This window comes from Pinus tabuliformis, chromosome 1_2 (genome assembly GCF_031772625.1).
Source record: "Pinus tabuliformis cultivar Carrire ecotype Pingquan chromosome 1_2, CPIR1, whole genome shotgun sequence".
NCBI classification, from domain to species: Eukaryota; Viridiplantae; Streptophyta; class Pinopsida; order Pinales; family Pinaceae; genus Pinus; species Pinus tabuliformis.
In genome coordinates, this window is record NC_142298.1 from 173,045,698 (window position 1) to 173,066,220 (window position 20,523).

A 20,523-nucleotide genomic window follows, 5' to 3' on the forward strand; every position below is an offset into this window, starting at 1 on the left:
CCTCCCACCCCCTACCCTTACCCCCCCAACCCCCCAACCCCCCTGCCCCCTACCCTTACCCCCCCCCATACCCCACCTGCCACCCCCCCCACCAAACCCCCCCGCCAACCCCCCAACCCCCTACCCTACCCCCCTCCCCCCCCCCCCCCCCCCTGCACCCCTTTTACCCATGTTTGACATCATATTCTAGTGTAAAAATGTTGTTTCTACATTGATACATAGCTTAATCTCAAGTCTTTTACAAGTAGTTAAAGTGCCAAAAGGCACATGCAAGGGAGGTTGTGGGCTATTAGCTATAGAGCAATGAATACTACCATAGAGGGACACAACAATCACAAAAGGAATCATTTGTGAGGAGATAATTGAGACTTAAATAAATATGGATAAGTAGGTGGCAATCTAAAACAACTTAACATATCTTCCTTATTGTGTAGAAATCAATTTTAGTAATGTGATTGCGTGCATAAAATGAGTAAATATTTCCTTCAAACTTAAATCATTTAAACATCAAGCTTTGCATAGATGGTTTGTTTATTGAGTTATCAATATGAATAGTGCATGGTTTATTACGTTTTGCAAAGATTGGCCTTTGAAGAAATTTTGTATGAAATGTTTTGACAACATTTATCCTTCTATTAAATGTTGGCGTCATCGGACGCTATGAATATGTTGCCTTCACTGTTAATTGTTGGGTTAGCGCTCCTGCTTAACGTTGGCGTCATCGGACGCTATGAATATGTTGCCTTCACTGTTAATTGTTGGGTTAGCGCTCCCACCTATTGCATACATTTCCCAGTGCACATACTGGTTGTTCACCACGTGAAAGTACCCATGTCGACACCTGCAATATTGAGGGTAAGTTCCCATTATTTACCAGTGGACACAGAGAACAGGATCATCTTGAAGTACAGGAAAATCACTAAAGTTTATAACGCGTTCCATGCGATACGGTCACATGGTCACAATGGAATATTCTTTGCATAATATCACTATTTAAAGGTATTCAAAGGACTCATCTGAACTAATAACATGATCAATCTAATATTGTGAACTGCATATATAATGAAATGGAAATTTTTGGTGTTTTTGAGAAGGATAAGTTTGAATCTCACTAAATTTTTCAATTTTCTATATCACATTCCAATAAAAAGGCAAAAGCTTCTCAAATTCCAATAAAAAGGCAAAAGCTTCTCAGGATTAGAATGCTCCTGTAATGAAATAAAATACCAGAATACCAGGACATCGCAGACATTAAGGGATGATGGTTTCATGTGGGGAATGAAAGTTTAAGCTTCTCAGGATTAGAATGCTCCTGTAATGAAATAAAATACCAGAATACCAGGACATCACAGACATTAAGGGATGATGGTTTCATGTGGGGAATGAAAGTTTACCTAGGCATCCTTTGGACAAGCCCTTCCCCGAAGTAATTGTAGGCGATCGTTACTTGCATTATAACATCTTGCACATAGCTGTCGCTGTGACCAAGAAGCATGACCTGCATAGAAAGTATCGTTTCAAGTTTTATCTGATTGTGACAGATTAATTTAATAGTCCAAAACAACAAATTAGTAAAGGGAACCCATACCATGTTATGCTGAGTGAAGTAATTATTTGATATGGTGATGGCAGTGGATCCCATAATTGCATCGATTAGGCCGTCGTTACAGTTGGAAAGAGAACAATGGTCTATCCAGATATAGCGTCCTCCAAAAATTGAAATTCCATCGCCATCTGCCAACGTTCTCCAACCATAATGCTCAGGGGAATCCCTCACCAAGGCATTGCCTGTTTGAATGCAGTCGTGGATGCTAACACCATGAATGATGATGTTGGTCACATACTGTATCGTAATGCAGGCACCATGGGCAATGTGGACATCAACGCCTCTGCCATCGATTGTCTTGAAACTATTCATGATGAGCTCTTCTTTGAGCTGAATGACCATGTCGCTCTCAAATATAATCCATAACAGCTCGTTTTGACAACATTTATCCTTCTATTAAATTTTGGCTATTATTTATTTATTTATTTCATTTTCAAACAATTTCATAGAAAACTTGCCGCTTCATTACGAAATTCCAATCACACAGAAACTTCTGTCTGTAGCCAACTAAATGAAGCAATGTGCCATAAAATAATTCGGTGTCATAATAAATTCATTAGGGTAGGCCGACGAACATGATAATATTTCAGGTGATTCAGTTGTTTTTTCGTTATAGGAGCATAAATATTTAAATCTTTATCTCTCTAGTGACATTAGATTGTCCCAATTAATCTTCCAGTTTTGGAACAATATAATATAATGAGTTTATCGATGCCTTAATAATTCTCTGACAGAAGAGAGGTTTAAACTTTAATCTTCTTCATTCTGGATGCTACCATTGCCAACGGAGGTTTAAACTATGAGAGGTTTAAACTTTAATCCTCTTGATCACAATTGCTACCATTGCCAACAGAGCAGCGCCACCCCCGGGCCGCCCCGCCTCGCCCAACCGGCGGCGGGTCGATTCCCGGAATCGACCCGCCGCTGGTCGGGCGGGGCGGGGAGGCCCGGGGGTGCCGCTACGGCCGCGCAGTGCCACCCCCGGGCCGTCCCGCCCCGCCCGACCGGCGGTGGGTCGATTCCCGGAATCAACCCGCCGCTAGTCGGGCGGGGCGAGGCGGCCCGAGGGTGGCGCTGCGCCGTTGGAAATGGTAGCAATTGTGATCAAGAGGATTAAAGTTTAAACCTCTCATAGTTTAAACCTCCGTTGGCAATGGTAGCATCCAGAATGAAGAAGATTAAAGTTTAAACCTCTCTTCTGTCAGAGAATTATTAAGGCATCGATAAACTCATCCCCGCAGCGCCACCCCCGGGCCGCCCCGCCCTGCCCGACCGGTGGCGGGTCGATTCCCTGAATCGACCCGCCGCCGGTCAGGCGGGGTGGGGCGGCCCGGGGGTGGCGCTGCTCCGTTGGCAATGGTAGCAATTGTGATCAAGAGGATTAAAGTTTAAACCTCTCATAGTTTAAACCTCCATTGGCAATGGTAGCATCCAGAATGAAGAAGATTAAAGTTTAAACCTCTCTTCTGTCAGAGAATTATTAAGGCATCGATAAACTCATTATATTATATTGTTCCAAAACTGGAAGATTAATTGGGACAATCTAATGTCACTGGAGAGATAAAGATTTAAATATTTATGCTCCTATAACAAAAAAAACAACTGAATCACCTGAAATATTATCATGTTCGCCGGCCTACCCTAATGAATTTATTATGACACCGAATTATTTTATGGCACATTGCTTCATTTAGTTGGCTACAGACAGAAGTTTCTGTGTGATTGGAGTTTCGTAATGAAGCGGCAAGTTTTCTATGAAATTGTTTGAAAATGAAATAAATAAATAAATAATAGCCAAAATTTGTTTGTGTCTGTTTAACGTTTATTGTATGACTATCGGTTTTGATTCTTTAAATGATTTCAAAGTTTATTTCTTTGGTTTCAATAGTCTCCATCTACTTTTTCATTTTGATTTTAAATCATCTTTATATGATTTTTAAGTTGGTGTTTTTGGCTCATTACTTTTTTATTATGTAAATAAAAATATTGGTTTAACGCTTAACGACGATGGCTTAACGTTTGTTCAGTAATGACGATGGTTCAATAATGAGGTAGTGCATGAGAATGGCAGAAGCAGACGTTTCTGCATATGCAACTCCCATGCCCTAACTCATCCCTGTCTCTATTGTCTGCCTACCATTATGCCATATATACATTTAATATATTCATGCCTGTGCACATATAGATTTAATATATTCATGCCTGGCCGATTCGTGGAACTCCTTGAATCCTCATCCCTTCTTTCCTCTCTTTCAAGCGAATATTGCAGAGAGTAACTCTGTGAGAGCCATTCTGCACAGAAAACAAAGAAATTGGGATATAGATAGTTCAAGAATAGAACAACCATGGAAAGTGATGAGAAAGGGAAGAAAGATCGAATTAAATGGTAGGCCGATGAATGGTTCAAAGGGTGAGAGTGCAGGCGTAGTACCAGGGTTCCCAAGGGCGGCGGTACTACCGCGGTTGTTGTCATAAATTGCAGTACATGGCCAATCTTACTACCCCCGGGCCGCCCCGCCCCGCCCGACCGGCGGCGGGTCGATTCCCGGAATCGACCCGCCAGAAGTCATACAGTTTTATATGGTTTTGTGCATAGCACAGAAAAATAACATTAAAGTTTGAAACTACGCGTCGTATCTTTGTGTACTGATTCCGAACTATAACCGATCTTTAAACTTAGTTGTTCCTATTATAATATCGCAAATTCATTCTATTCCCATGTTGCCCGCCCAAAGCTTCATTTCATAACGAAATTTGCTCCTTTGTTGATTGACGGGTTGTCCTTTTCAAAATACGTGGTGTATAACACCATTGCAGATGGGTTTGGTGTACCACGGACGATGAGATCACTCAGAATTCGGATTGGGAATTCGAAGAGTCAACTTATGGTTTTTCTGTTTATTTATGTTATAAAAGAAGTGGAGCATTAACAGAAGTAACTTATGATTTATTGATTAATTTAATTTATATAAAATAATAGAAATTCAAAGAAACATACGTACAGGTTAGGATTTTCAAATCTAAAGCAACCAACGGTCTCAGCAACTCTCAGGTCGGTTTGTCATTTTAACACACAATGTTGACAGGTAGGAAATTTTGTTGCACATATTTGACTTGGAAATCACCCATTTAACCCATATAATAATGGCAACATAGTTGAACATTCATATACGAAAATCATAGCATTACATAAATAAGAAAGGCATACTTATTAGTGGATTGGAGAAGCAATTATTTATATACTCTATCTGAAACCTTGAAACAATACTATAGAGTTGTGTCTCATCGATTAACACAATCCCAAAAGTAGTGACATTATGCCATTTTTCTTTTAATAACGATTTATAAAGCAAATGATGTGTTTACTCTTGTTGAATAATCACATCGGAATTAATGTTACATGGCTCCCTACTCATCAATGTGAGGATAATATTAAATAAAACACATGTTTAAAAATAAGGTCTTTACATTTATGTGTTGGAAAAAATGCATTTATTTGTTAGTATGTGAATTTGATGTATGCATATGAATGTCTAGCAAAGGATAACATTTTATATTTGAAATTTGAGAAAACACTGTTACTTTAGCATTCCTGAGTGCATTTGAAAAAATTAAAAAAAAAAAGGTCATGCTCAAAAGGAATGAAAAGTTGAGCAATTCAAATTCCAAGAAATGTTTCTCAATGCTTGCATATCCATATTCTATATCTAATACATGGACCATACATGGGGATTCCTCAATCAAGGTTAAATACCATCATATTTTCTAATTATTACGATTATCACTGTTAGAGTGAAGTGGGGCTTCTAATTGTTGTTTTGACTTTTTCTAATAAATAAATTTGTACACATGCTTACACTGAAGGAAAAATGGCTTAGAAAAGACACAATGGAAACCTAGGTGGAACTCCAAAATAATGGAAGTATATCTTCTAATATTTACATTTTTAATAGAAGGATAAATGTTGTCAAAACATTTCATACAAAATTTCTTCAAAGGCCAATCTTTGCAAAAGGTAATAAACCATGCACTATTGATGTTGATAACTCAATAAACAAACCATCTATGCAAAGCTTGATGTTTAAATGATTTAAGTTTGAAGGAAATATTTACTCATTTTATGCACGCAATCACATTACTAAAATTGATTTCTACACACAATAAAGAAGATATGTTAAGTTGTTTTAGATTGCCACCTACTTATCCATATTTATTTAAGTCTCAATTATCTCCTCACAAATGACTCCTTTTGTGATTGTTGTGTCCCTCTATGGTAGTATTCATTGCTCTATAGCTAATAGCCCACAACCTCCCTTGCATGTGCCTTTTGGCACTTTAACTACTTGTAAAAGACTTGAGATTAAGCTATGTATCAATGTAGAAACAACATTTTTACAGTAGAATATGATGTCAAACATGTGTGTTCTTATCACAATGGAAGACGTAAAAATTAAGTTGAAATTCAATCATAAACAAAATATCATTACTTAAATATCAACAACAAATCACTCTCTATCCATGCATTGAAAAAACCAAACACCTTTTCTATTGTTATTCAAACAAGTTTACTCCCTCGGGGAGGGGTTGGGGGGTGTAGGGGGTTTGGGGGGGGGGAGGGGGGCGGGGGTTTGGGGGGATGGGGCGCAGGAGTGTGGGGGGACGGTAGGGGGTAGGGTGAGGGAAGGGGAGGGGGCCGGGGAGGGGGGGGAAGCTTCGTTCAAACAGAAAATTCAGCTGAAAACAAACATTTAGCGTGGCATGCAAAAGATGGACCACGAAGAAATACAGAGTTGGCAAGCGAAACAAAGAGAAAACACAGATTTGATGGATGCAGGGAGTACAATAACTTGGTAATCATATCGAGTGATTTGTCATCATCATCATTTTCGGAGATTGGATCAGGTGTGTTACTTTAATTATTAATGTGTAGTGAATCCAGACAAGAGATCTCTCGTGAGAGGAATAAGTTAATGGGGCCGGGGCTTCAATGTAGTTGTCAGGGGGTTGTGGGGGGCGCATGGGTAGGGGCTCGCCCATACTTGCCTAATTGTGCACTTAGTCTCATTATCCCTCACTTGACCTCCCGCTCGCCCATCGACCCGCCTGCCCGTTAGAGGTGGCTGGGCAATTCTGATTCTACAAATAAAAAAATTATGGTATATTTTTGTTGTTAATTTAAGTTAATATGTTTTTTTATTTACTAATTTATGTGTTTTTTTTTAGGAAAATGGCATCAAGGAAAATTTCTGTGAATCTTTCTGGACCAAAGAGTCTTAAAGGTGTATCTTCAAAAAACATTGGTGAACAAACTCCACCTGAGCTCATGCCTACAAATATTTCAAGTGCTTTAAGTGATAAGAAGCTAATCTCAGATTGGAAAAGTTCAAAAGAGGTGAAATTTCCATCAAGAGTCTGGTATGTGAAAGAAAGAGAGAGCACAACTGTGATTTTCGCATTGATTTTTAAGTTAATTATTATTTTTTGAAAAAAAAAGTTGTTATTATTATTTTTTTGACATGAAATTCATAAAAAAAACTATTATTTGACCATTCTTAGTTAATATTTTTGTATAAAAATTGTGATTTTGACATGTTAATTCTAGCAAAAAATTATCAAAACGTTTAGTTTTTTTGTTATATTTATGTTAAAAATGGTTATTTTTATGTCCATTGTTAAAAAATGTTGTTTTTTAGAAACAATTATTTCATGTGGATTGAAAAATTAATTAAGGATGTATAAATATGTAGATTATCTAAAATTCAAACTATCGACTTTCTAATTTAAAAACGCAAAACAATAAAAAACCCCCTTAAAAAAAATAATTAAGATAGAGAACAAGAAAATATGAATAAAATGACGACTTCAAAAACTATCAAATTTAGAAAATAATTTTTTACATTTCACACACTAGAAAATTAAAAGTCAAAAAATAGGTCTTTTAAAAAAAGGGTGTGATGCAGAATACTCACTTTTTAAAATCAGCATGAAAATCACTACCAATCTAAAACTTGATTTCATCCTTGAACATGAAAAAAAATTAAAGTTCCAAAAACCATGTTCTAAAAAAAACATGTGTATTCTGCATCACCACTTTTGAAAATCGGATCATTTTTTTGCTATCTCTACGAAACGGGTAATAGTATCAGTTCCCGTTTCAAAGTTTACATTGTTTTTTGTTGAAAATGATCAATTTCTCCTAAAAAATCCAATATTCTGTTAGCCTCCGGCTACAGCAGGTTAATCATCTTTCATGATCGACATTTTTACATGCCAAATATGTCGTACTATGCATGTTGCAATGCTCCATATTTGCTACAGATGACCAGAGAAGTATCCATGAAGGTGTGCCAGTTTTAATGCTACTGCTTTGTTCCAGTTTTGATGAGTAATCCATTTTGATCAATTTTCAAGTATGGGAAGGCCAAACAGCTTAATCTTGGCTTCCCTGGGTTTCAATTTCATGTTGTAGAATATAGAGAATGAACATCTGTCCAAACAGCTTAATCTTGGCAGATTTGTAGTTAGGTAGAGAAACAAGGGTGCTCAATAGCTTAATCTGAGCCCCTGGCTGAAATAAGTGTAGAAGTAGATAGGAGCACAACAAGAAGAAAGAGTGAAAAGCTGGGTATGCTAGTTCAAGTGCACCCAAACCAAAAGAAGAGAAAATACTAGGTGAGTAGGTCGGGTAGGTAGCTTTGTGGTTGCAGAATCATGGCTTGTGATCCATTTCATATTGTCAAGTGTTATATCTATCATATCACAAGTTGAAGGCAGTTGTTCAGTTGGAGGACTTCAAGAAATGCATGTCTAACTTCCCCTTCCTCTTTCCCTAAATCACTCACTAACTTCCCCTAAAAGAGGTCAAGATCTGCTTGATACCTCTTAGATTCATCATGTTCCATATCATTTGCCTTGGTGAAGATCTGCTTCACTCAAGGAATGTCCATACTCCTTCTATAAGTCATTTTCCCTCTTAATAGCCTAAGATTCACATACTTAGTGCTTTCTTATCACTTGTCATGTTAACTACTAACACTACTATGTAGCTCCCTATCTATTTCCCCTTCCCCTACTAAAACTATGTATATAACTCCCCTATATACATATCCCCTCCCCCTGGTTGAAAAATAACCATATGCATCCTCGGGAATTGCTAAGTTTATCTGAAACTTAGCAAGAACCCTCATTACCCCCCTCAAACCATCTTCTCATGCATTTTGGACTCCCTCCAATGCATAAAGCCCTTCATCACTCCATAAAACCTCCCAAATGCTTTTTGACTCCTTCACAAAGCATAAAATTCCATTCATATGTATATAAAACCATCTTTTTGCCTTGTTTTTCCTTTTCAAAGGCATAAACCCCTTTTTTGGGCCATTTAACATGCAAAAAACCATGAAAATCCCTCAAATGGCATAAAATTCTTCCTTTTTGGGCCATCGGACCCCTTCCAATGGCTCACAAACCATTTGAAATGCCAAAGGAGACCCCTCCGATTTCACCAAAGCTTCTCTTTTATCAAAAAGCCTTGCTCCGATGCAAAAAGATCCCTTTTGGTCCCCCTTCGATACGATATCACTGTCGGGAGGGGGCAGTCACATGTGAAACATCATAAATATAGGCCTCTGATTGTTTATTGCCGATCGCATGTCGGCGATCGGCGATCAGGCCTCGTGCATTACATATCACATATGGCCCCGGGCCGGACCCGATTTCAAATAAAGAAAGGTCCAATAAAGCATTTCGGGTCCGGTGGCGTTTCGGCGATTTTATGTGGCCATCCCCATGCTCCCCGCCGACGCGAAATGCCGACTCAATCTCAACCGTCCATCGCCCTGCACTGATCAATAGCCCATATTTAATCGGTGATCACCCCTTGTATATGGCTCCGACCAGCGGAGCTGAAATATTATAAAGGCGCTGCTTATGAGGTTTTTGGGTCTGTAAGGGCCCCTTGTGCAGCGAAAGGAAGGCTCCCGACGAGCCGGAGCCGAAATGGTATGTAAATACAGTGTTAAGGGTTTCGGGTCCGCGAACCTGTTTCAATTGTAAATCCACCAATATGAGGGTCCCGATGGGTCGGACCCGAAAAGAGATAAAGTGGGTCTGTAAAGGATTTCGGGTCCACCATTTTTCGGCGATCACACAGGTGCTACCCCCCGGTCCCTCCGACTGCCGATATGCGATTTAGCGCCAGTCGTCAGATCGGGCCCCCAGATCAATGGCCCTGATTTAATCGCAGCATTCCCCATGTATCGCTCCGACTGGCGGAGCCGAAATAAAAATAAAGCATGGTATATTAGCATTTCGGGTCCGCAAACCAAATTCCTGTAAATCCGCCGATATGACATCACTGATGGGCCGGACACGATTCCAAATAAAAGGAAGGGCCTATAGCATATCGGGTCCGCGCAGTTTCGACGATTGTTTATGTGCCACCCCCTGGTCCACCCTGATGCGATATAGCGATGAAATTTGGGCCGTTGGATCGGCCCGCGTCGGATCCAACGACCACAATTTAAAGAGATGAACAGTTTTCCGCCTGCGCCCAATTTCGAGGATTTCTTATGTTTAAAGGCATTTTTGCCTACTTTGAAGAAAAAGGGCCATTTTTATATGCAGTGCCCGTGCCCGCCCAGTTGCAAAGGAACGATGTGTTCCTTTGCTATTTTGAAATCGCTTGAGGCCCATAATACATCCAAATGAAGGGTTGCTCTTCGATGGTCTGTGGGCGATCCCTTTTTCATCACTTTGCAACATTTTATCATTTTAAAGAATATTTTCTGATCAGCAAAGACTGATAACGACTCCAAAGGTGGCAGAAGGCCGAGCAGCGGCCATAAATGGGTGATTGGATAGTTCAAAGGCATTCGGAGGTCAAGAAAGGACTAGGTGCATGCCAAAGAGTATCAGGAAAGCGGCAGAGAGTATCAGTATTGCAGTTCAAAGCAGATGAATTCAAAATGGCCCCAGCAGATCTAGCAAGCCGCCATTGAGCCGTATAGCTCACCAACTCACAGATTTTGGCCATTTAAGGCAACAGTACCACTTGAAGGTAGATTAAAGGATTTCAATGCAGATTTATGACACGTGCAATGGTCCCAGTGACATTTTGGAGCAGCGTTGCTTCCTTAATTGTGCAGTTATCACGCAGAGGATAGCGCGTGGCTCAAGGCACTCTTTCAGTCCATTTTTGAAGCTGCAGGACCCTGTGCAGCCCTAAAGATCCATTTTGATGAGGCTGCTCCCTCATGTGCAGCTGTTTTAAATTATTTTATGCATTCATTTCCAGCAGGACTTAGCATTAGAAGCAGTTATTGCACAGATCTTTTTTGATCTATTTTGATAGATATTTTGTAGACATTTCCTCTATATATACCACCCTCTGCACTGTTTTAAGGGTTGGTTGGCTGTATGACTCCTCTAGAGACTCGCTCTGTATCTGATATAATTTCTTTAATCAAAGACTGCTAAAAGCTTGGAGGATGGACTGTTTGATGTGTTGTTAATGGTTGAAGAGTGGATAATGGAATTCATGTGCTACTATATGGATCAATAAGTGTCTCTCACCTCTGTTATCTCAATTTCATACATGCTTAAGTCACAAAACAAAAGATTGGCTTAGAATTTTCTTGACTGCACTCTATGCTTAGTTTTTGTGGCTTCTTAATGTTTTCCTCTTGATTTAGGCATAAATATGAATTCCTTTATGGCTCATGTTTGATCTATTTCACATATGAATGACTGTTGTTTAAGAATTCTTAGCTGCTCCTAGATAGAGCTCATTCATCTTCCCTCTATTAAGCTGAGTGAGAGATTCTTTGTTTCCTCTCATTCCTTAGCCCTCATTCTATCCTTTTAAAACTTAAGTGTTGTTTCATGAGCAGCTACCTTGCTCCTCATTCCTCTTATGACTAAGAAAATGCACCAGCAGTCCTACTCCATGAATCCATGCCCAATGGTTTGAAACTTACCACACTATGCATTGCCTCTCTACGTGAAAACATCCTCCTTCCCACCAAACATAAACAAAACCCCTTGAACTCAATAACTAGCCTAATATCATCTTCAACAAAGCTAAATCATAAAGAGAGAGCCCTCTCTGACTGCAGGTAGGCTAGGACATGCAGTCCAAAGATTGGTTTGTGGTTACCTCGGCCGTATCCCTTTAAGGAGCTTTAGGGACAACCTGAGTGTTAACATAATGGTGACTCCACTGGGGACTTTCCTCAGATAATTTCACAAAGTCTCACAAAGAAGGTAAGAAAGCTCCACTGAGACAACCAGACCTTCAGAAGCATTATTACAAGTTCAGTTCTTATCTGTGAGGGTGGACAGAGATCAGGCACTTTAGAGTTGAATCATCCACCTGGCGACTCCACCTTATTTTCAAGAAATACTGCACTGGAGGAGCGAACCTGAATAGAGAATGCCAAGCAATCCCATGTCAAAGAGTTGATAAGTGAGACAGGATGACTGGATGTATGGGAGATCTTGCAGCAGAGCAAGCTATAAATGAATTCAGAAAGTTATTATCAGAATATGAGCTTGATGAAGATTTTGTTAGATTTGTGTTGTTAAAATTCAAAACAATAGAGCAGCCCCAGATCAGAATGTGTTTTTTAGAACTAGTGGTTGAAGAGCATGAGATTGAGATTGAATTTTTGCATTCTCAAATTCAGTCATATGATTTTCCTAATCCTAAAGAGTTCTTCCAAAATCTTCCTTCTCCTAGTCCCAAGGAAATTGGATTATCTTTTGACTTACAAATTAAAGATGATCATGCTTTCAAGAGAAAGAAAGATGTACCGGCTGCAGAGGTGGTTACTGAGGATGCAGTTGTTCCATCAGACAAAGAAAGTCTAGAAGAGACTCTCCCACATCATGCTTTTGTAGATCCTGTAGCAGAGTACATCGAGGATCTTTTCAACTCAAAATCTTCAAAATATTTTCTCTATGAAGACCAAGACATTCAAAAAATACCTTCATATGTCACAACTTTGATTATGGGAGCACATGACCAGACAATGTTTTTGATTTCATCGACTATCAGTCAAACAGTTTGCTTCTTTCTACAAGTGCTCAAGTGGTTGCACTGGTTGTTTCATTTTACCTAACCAGCAAACAAGTGCTGATTAGGGTAGGTAGGTAGGATTTCAGTTTTCTGTTGGTATAGTAGCTTGAAGCAGTTGATGCTCGAAGTGAAGGCCCTAAGCTCTTCAACCCTGTTGTTGTATATACAATAAAGTACCCAGCAAAGTAAATTTTTTTAGAATACAGAAGCAATTGAACACTAAGGCAGTCTGACCTGCTGTTCTTGGCCTTCCACAAGGGAAGGCCATCCCCAAGTGGAGCCATTGTTAGCCTCCTACTGCAACAGGTTAATCATCTTTCATGATCGATATTTTTACATGCCAAATATGTCGTACTATGCATGCTGCAATGCTCCATATTTGCTACAGATGACCAGAGAAGTATCCATGAAGGTGTGCCAGTTTTAATGCTACTTCTTTGTTCCAGTTTTGATGAGTAATCCATTTTGATCAATTTTCAAGTATGGGAAGGCCAAACAGCTTAATCTTGGCTTCCCTGGGTTTCAATTTCATGTTGTAGAATATAGAGAATGAACATCTGTCCAAATAGCTTAATCTTGGCAGATTTGTAGTTAGGTAGAGAAACAAGGGTGCTCAACAGCTTAATCTAAGCCCCTGGCTGAAATAAGTGTAGAAGTAGATAGGAGCACAGCAAGAAGAAAGAGTGAAAAGCTGGGTATGCTAGTTCAAGTGCACCCAAACCAAAAGAAGAGAAAATGCTAGGTGAGTAGGTCGGGTAGGTAGCTTTGTGGTTGCAGAATCATGGCTTGTGATCCATTTCATATTGTCAAGTGTTATATCTATCATATCACAAGTTGAAGGCAATTTTTCAGTTGGAGGACTTCAAGAAATGCATGTCTAACTTCCCCTTCTTCCTCTTTCCCCAAATCACTCACTAACTTCCCCTAAAAGAGGTCAAGATCTGCTTGATACCTTTTAGATTCATCATGTTCCATATCATTTGCCTTGGTGAAGATCTGCTTCACTCAAGGAATGTCCATACTCCTTCTATAAGTCATTTTCCCTCTTAATAGCCTAAGATTCACATACTTAGCGCTTTCTTATCACTTGTCATGTTAACTACTAACACTACTATGTAGCTCCCTATCTATTTCCCCTTCACCTACTAAAACTAGGTATATAACTCCCCTATATACTTATCCCCTCCCCCTGGTTGAAAAATAACCATATGCATCCTTGGGAATTGCTAAGTTTATCTGAAACTTAGCAAGAACCCTCATTACCCCCCTCAAACCATCTTCTCATGCATTTTGGACTCCCTCCAATGCATAAAGCCCTTCATCACTCCATAAAACCTCCCAAATGCTTTTTGACTCCTTCACAAAGCATAAAATTCCATTCATATGTATATAAAACCATCTTTTTGCCTTGTTTTTCCTTTTCAAAGGCATAAACCCCTTTTTTGGGCCATTTAACATGCAAAAAACCATGAAAATCCCTCAAATGGCATAAAATTCTTCCTTTTTGGGCCGTCGGACCCCTTCCGATGGCTCACAAACCATTTGAAATGCCAAAGGAGACCCCTCTAATTTCAACAAAGCTTCTCTTTTATCAAAAAGCATTGCTCCGATGCAAAAAGCTCCCTTTTGGTCCCCCTCCGATGCGATATCGCTGTCGGGAGGGGGCAGTCACATGTGAAACATCATAAATATAGGCCTCTGATTGTTTATCGCCGATCGCATGTCGGCGATCGGCGATCGGGCCTCGTGCATTACATATCACATATGGCCCCGGGCCGGACCCGATTTCAAATAAAGAAAGGGCCAATAAAGCATTTCGGGTCCAGTGGCGTTTCGGCGATTTTATGTGGCCATCCCCATGCTCCCCGCCGACGCGAAATGCCGACTCAATCTCAGCCATCCATCGCCCTGCACTGATCAACGGCCCATATTTAATCGATGATCACCCCTTGTACATGGCTCCGACCAGCGGAGCCGAAATATTATAAAGGCTCAGCTTATGAGGTTTTCGGGTCTGTAAGGGCCCCTTGTGCAGCGAAAGGAAGGCTCCCGACGAGCCGGAGCCGAAATGGTATGTAAATACAGTGTTAAGGGTTTCGGGTCCACGGACCCGTTTCAATTGTAAATCCGCCGATATGAGGGTCCCGATGGGTCGGATCCGAAAAGAGATAAAGTGGGTCTGTAAAGGATTTCGGGTCCGCCATTTTTCGGCGATCACACATGCTACCCTCCGGTCCCTCCGACTGCCGATATGCGATTTAGCGCCAGCCGTCGGATTGGGCCCCCAGATCAATCGCCCTGATTTAATCGCAACATTCCCCATGTATCGCTCCAACTGGCGGAGTGAAAATAAAAATAAAGCATGGTATATTAGCGTTTCGGGTCCGCAAACCAAATTCTTGTAAATCCGCCGATATGACATCGCCGATGGGCCGGACGCGATTCCAAATAAAAGGAAGGGCCTATAGCATATCGGGTCCACGCAGTTTCAGCGATTGTTTATGTGCCACCCCCTGGTCCGCCTTGATGTGATATAGCGATGAAATTTGGGCCGTTGGATCGGCCCGCGCCGGATCCAACGACCACAATTTAAAGAGATGAACAGTTTTCCGCCTGCGCCCAATTTCGAGGATTTCTTACGTTTAAAGGCATTTTTGCCTACTTTGAAGAAAAAGGGCCATTTTTATATGCGGTGCCCGTGCCCACCCAGTTTCAAAGGAACGATGCGTTCCTTTGCTATTTTGAAATCACTTGAGGCCCATAATACATCCAAATGAAGGGTTGCTCTTCGGTGGTCTGTGGGCGATCCCTTTTTCATCATTTTGCAACATTTTATCATTTTAAAGAATATTTTCTGATCGGCAAAGACTGATAACGACTCCAAAGGCGGCAGAAGGCCGAGCAGTGGCCATAAATGGGTGATTGGACAGTTCAAAGGCATTCGTAGGTCAAGAAAGGACCAGGTGCATGCCAAAGAGTATCAGGAAAGCGGCAGAGAGTATCAGTATTGCGGTTCAAAGCAGATGAATTCAAAATGGCCCCAGCAGATCTAGCAAGCCGTCATTGAGCCGTATAGCTCACCAACTCACAGATTTTGGCCATTTAAGGCAACAGGACCACTTGAAGGTAGATTAAAGGATTTCAATGCAGATTTATGACAAGTGCAATGGTCCCAGTCACATTTTGGAGCAGCGATGCTTCCTTAATTGTGCAGTTATCACACAGAGGACAGCGCGTGGCTCAAGGCACTCTTTCAGTCCATTTTTGAAGCTGCAAGACCCTGTGCAGCCCTAAAGAGCCATTTTGATGAGGCTGCTCCCTCATGCGCAGCTGTTTTAAATTATTTTATGCATTCATTTCCAGCATGACTTAGCATTAGAAGAAGTTATTGCATAGATCTTTTTTGATCTATTTTGATAGATATTTTGTAGACATTTCCTCTATATATACCACCCTCTGCACTGTTTTAAGGGTTGGTTGGTTGTATGACTCCTCTAGAGACTCGCTCTGTATCTGATATAATTTCTTTAATCAAAGACTGCTAAAAGCTTGGAGGATGGACTGTTTGATGTGTTGTTAATGGTTGAAGAGTGGATGATGGAATTCATGTGCTGCCATATGGATCAATAAGTGTCTCTCACCTCTGTTATCTCAATTTCATACATGCTTAAGTCACAAAACAAAAGATTGGCTTAGAATTTGCTTGACTGCACTCTATGCTCAGTTTCTGTGGCTTCTTAATGTTTTCCTCTTGATTTAGGCATAAATATGAATTCCTTTATGGCTCATGTTTGATCTATTTCACATATGAATGACTGTTGTTTAAGAATTCTTAGCTGCTCCTAGATAGAGCTCATTCATCTTCCCTTTGTTAAGCTGAGTGAGAGATTCTTTGTTGCCTCTCATTCCTTAGCCCTCATTCTATCCTTTTAAAACTTAAGTGTTGTTTCATGAATAGCTACCTTGCTCCTCATTCCTCTTGTGACCAAGAAAATGCACCAGCAGTCCTACTCCATGACTCCATGCCCAATGGTTTGAAACTTACCACACTATGCATTGCCTCTCTACGTGAAAACATCCTCCTTCCCACCAAACATAAACAAAACCCCTTGAACTCAATAACTAGCCTAATATCATCTTCAACAAAGCTAAATCATAAAGAGAGAGCCCTCTCTGACTGCAGGTAGGCTAGGACCTGCATTCCAAAGATCGATTTGTGGTTACCTCGGCCGTATCCCTTTAAGGAGCTTTAGGGACAACCTGAGTGTTAACATATTCTACACAAAAAACTCAAACATTACTCATACCTGTTTAAAATAAAAATGCATCAAAATTTACCCTTTTAAAGTGAAAAATAAACAAATTAAAAATTCATTTATTCAAGAAAGCTTATAAAAAGGGCTTTTGTAAATTCTTTTTTACCATTTGACTTCAGAGTGAGAAAAGAAAGCTTTTGGATAAGAAACATCATGTGAAGATTGCGGAAAATCCATCCTTTGGAATCGAAAACCGTCACCTCCAGGTAATCCACATCACTTTAATCTTGCATTTCAACCGTTTGAATTTTGTTTTTAGGCTTCCATTTTGATTTTTTAGAGAAAAAATAGTTTAAAAGACCGCTCGTGGGGGTCCGCAGGCGCAACATGCGAAACCTGCAGAGCCCGAATTTTTTCCACAAAGGAAAGAGCCAGGGGCCCACACCTGTTGCTTGGGTAGAGTGCAGACCTACGCACTGTCCCTAACTTGAGAGTGCGGACCCCGCGATATAGGTTTTAAAACTTAAATTTTTTCAATTTTCGCCCAAAAACTCTTGAATTTAAATGTTCTAATCCGCCTTTTTACAATGTAGGATATACACAATGCTCATTTGGCGGGAATGGGAGCACGAAGATGTGGACCTTGCTGCAATTAATCATCAACCCTCAATAGATGCATTGATGGCATGCGGGCTATTTAAATTCTGGGCCATACCTGGCATGAGGGCCCAAGTAGACTTTTTGCAGTGACTGGTGGACAGATGGAGTATGCAGGACCAGTGTTTCATTATTGGTGGCCACTAGCTCGAAATGGAGCTAGAGGACATTTACTTCTTGACTGGTTTGCCTAAGAGAGGTGAACGATTATCTCTATTCGGGACTAGGCGAGGTGGCCAGTCTGTCGATAGTCTCCGACTAGAGTTTTGTAATGACCAAACAAAGGACAAAGGGATTGATATCAAAACCATCTCGCGTCCTGAACTCAAAGTGATTGCATTACTGTCACCAGACTCTGTGGAAGTGCAGCATTGCATGTAGCTACCAGATCCCAAATGCGAATGGCAGTAGACTGTTATCGAGGCATCATCTTCAACTGATGCGAAGCTATGTTGGCGAATGTAAAAGGCCAACTGACTAGAGCAAAGAATAGACAACTAAAAAACTTTGGATATGGTTTCTTAGTTGTGAGCTTTGGTCTAGAGAGGGTCCCGATGTTGGTCCCACGGCATCTTTCCGTTGGAGTTGGACTTCCCCGAGAGCCTAAGCTGATGCGTTGGGTTGCAGTTATGGTCCGTCATCCTGAGGAGGGTTCAGAGGTTGTTCGATTTCCTCCTGAGTATTTTCGTTGCTTGGAGAACCAAATTTTCATTATTCAGGATTTTCCTTATGCTGGGATGGATTATCGTGGTGACCCAGACATGACTCTTCCACCAGGAGAGCAATGGGATGACTCAGGTAAAATCATTCTCAACATTTTCTAAGTTTTAATTTTTTGTTTTTAAATCATCCAAAACTGATAGTAAAAAGTTTCAAATGCAGATGTGGGTCCACAACGACCAGCCACTCTCCAGCCTTATGAGAGGAGACACCCAGTTGCAGCAGTACCAGCCCCATGGGACGAATCTATAGAGACCCTGACCGAATTGGAAAATCATCTAGAGTGTTTGACAACAAACATTCCGGAGACTAGCATAGATGACATCCCTCTTAGGTTACAGCGCTATGTGATTGGGGTCCTAGGACCTTTCAGGAGGTTCCTTTGTAGGGTGGCCCAAGCAGTGGTTTCTTATTGTGATCATCACCAGTGATAGGATGATCGCTTTGTAGACTTGATACAAAATTTTTTCTTTTTGTACTATCATTTTTGCTGATCATAAGGCATTTTTCAACCTATGATCGAAGACGATGTATATTTGACACACTTCTATGTTATGCTATATCACTATTACTGGCTATCTTGTAAAACATGTTATGGAATGTTTTTAAATTTACTGTTTGGTTATTGCAAATGTCTATTTAACATTCGAAAAGCAATTACATCTGCTAATGTATTTAAAGATCTTGGAATATGTTGATATTCAATGTAGTCAAATTCACGTTCCAAGAGACGAACTCTCAAAAATAATATTAATAACAGTGGATTTCTAATGGCATAAACTCTATTAAGCTATAATACAACGAGTTCATAATCTAACCTAACAATCAAACTCCGAATCCCAAATGAGATGGATTCAGATAATAACTCAATCACTGCACTATACTCTGCAATGTTGTTCGTTGTTTGACCGAGGTTTACCCCATGCATAGATATCAACTCATCAGAGGGTGAATAGATGACCCAAGCTGCGGAAGAAATGTTCTGTGTATTACGAGAAGCACCATTAGTGAAACCAATGTATGTTTGAAGAGACGTTGACATCTGCAATATCAAGAGTAAAATCAAGATAAGCAAGAATAATGACAAAAACACTCTCTAAACTAAGCACACTTTTCTAATCTAAAACACACTAGCTAAAAAGAAACTAATATAACTAAAATCTCCACACCCAGATTTAAGCATAATATTTCTTCAGATAAAGACCATTTCTGGGCTTACCTAAAGAGACACCGTCAAAATCTACCAATTCATAGGCCCCTTTTTCCAGCTTTCGCTTAACAACATAAGGACCATGCCGCATAGGTACGAATTTTCTAGCCCCTAGCTTATCGTTTGCTTGATCGTATAGTAAGACTAGGTCTCCTTCCAAAAAATTACGAGGTGTAACATTTCGATCGTACTGAGCTTTAATTCATTTGGCATGAGCTTTGATTGCTAGTGCAGCATCATGTCAATTCTCATCTAGCTGAGCCAAGTACAACAAACGTTTCTCCTCCTCGGAAGTGGCTGGGAGTAACTGTATGGCTATTTGCAATGAAGGGATTTCGCATTCAATGGGTAACACAGCTTCTAAACCGTAAACCAATTGAAAAGGAGTGAAACCAGTTGATGTTTTACTGAGGTTCGATACGCCCAAAGCGCTGAAAATAACATGTTATGCCAATTCGACCTATGAATACCAATGATTCGTCAGATCATAATGACTAGAACTTTGTTGATGGCTTCAACCAGACCATTAGCCTGTGGTAATATGGAGTAGAACTATCGTGACACAAGCCAAGTTGATATGTTAGTTCAGTCATCATGATGTTTCGAAAATGACGCCCATGATTTGTGATAATCGCTTGTGGAACACCAAATCTAGTAATTATATGATTGAAAACGAAAATTGCAGGAGTTTTGCCATCTGCCGAAAATGTAGGCATCGCCTCGCCCCACTTGGTAAAATAATCTACCGCAAGGATGATATACGCATGCCCCCTAGCCGAGTGAGGGTTACATGTAATAAAGTCAATACCCCATTTTGCAAAAGGACCGACGACAATTATAGGGTGGAGAGGAGCAGGTGGAGCACGCATATTTCGATCAAAAAATTGACAATTGTGGCATTTTTGGACCGCATAGATACAATATTTAAATAAAGACGACCAGAAATAGCCAGCGCGCAATATCTTTTGGGCTGTGGCATACCCAGACATATGACCGCCAC

The 20,523-nt window shown here is 40.3% G+C and overlaps 1 protein-coding gene across 1 annotated transcript in view; it reads right to left on the reverse strand.

Moving 5' to 3' along the window:
- Positions 1 to 693: 693 nt before the first annotated feature.
- Positions 694 to 20,523, reverse strand: part of LOC149205037 (putative pectate lyase 22) — a 109,882-nt gene continuing 90,052 nt past the window's right edge. The window contains exons 2-5 of the mRNA XM_089397278.1: positions 3,809 to 3,898; positions 1,589 to 1,999; positions 1,395 to 1,498; positions 694 to 841 (exon numbers count right to left, since the gene is read on the reverse strand). Coding sequence (XP_089253404.1) covers positions 694 to 841; positions 1,395 to 1,498; positions 1,589 to 1,999; positions 3,809 to 3,898 — 753 coding nt within the window. The remainder of the gene's footprint in view (positions 842 to 1,394; positions 1,499 to 1,588; positions 2,000 to 3,808; positions 3,899 to 20,523) is intronic.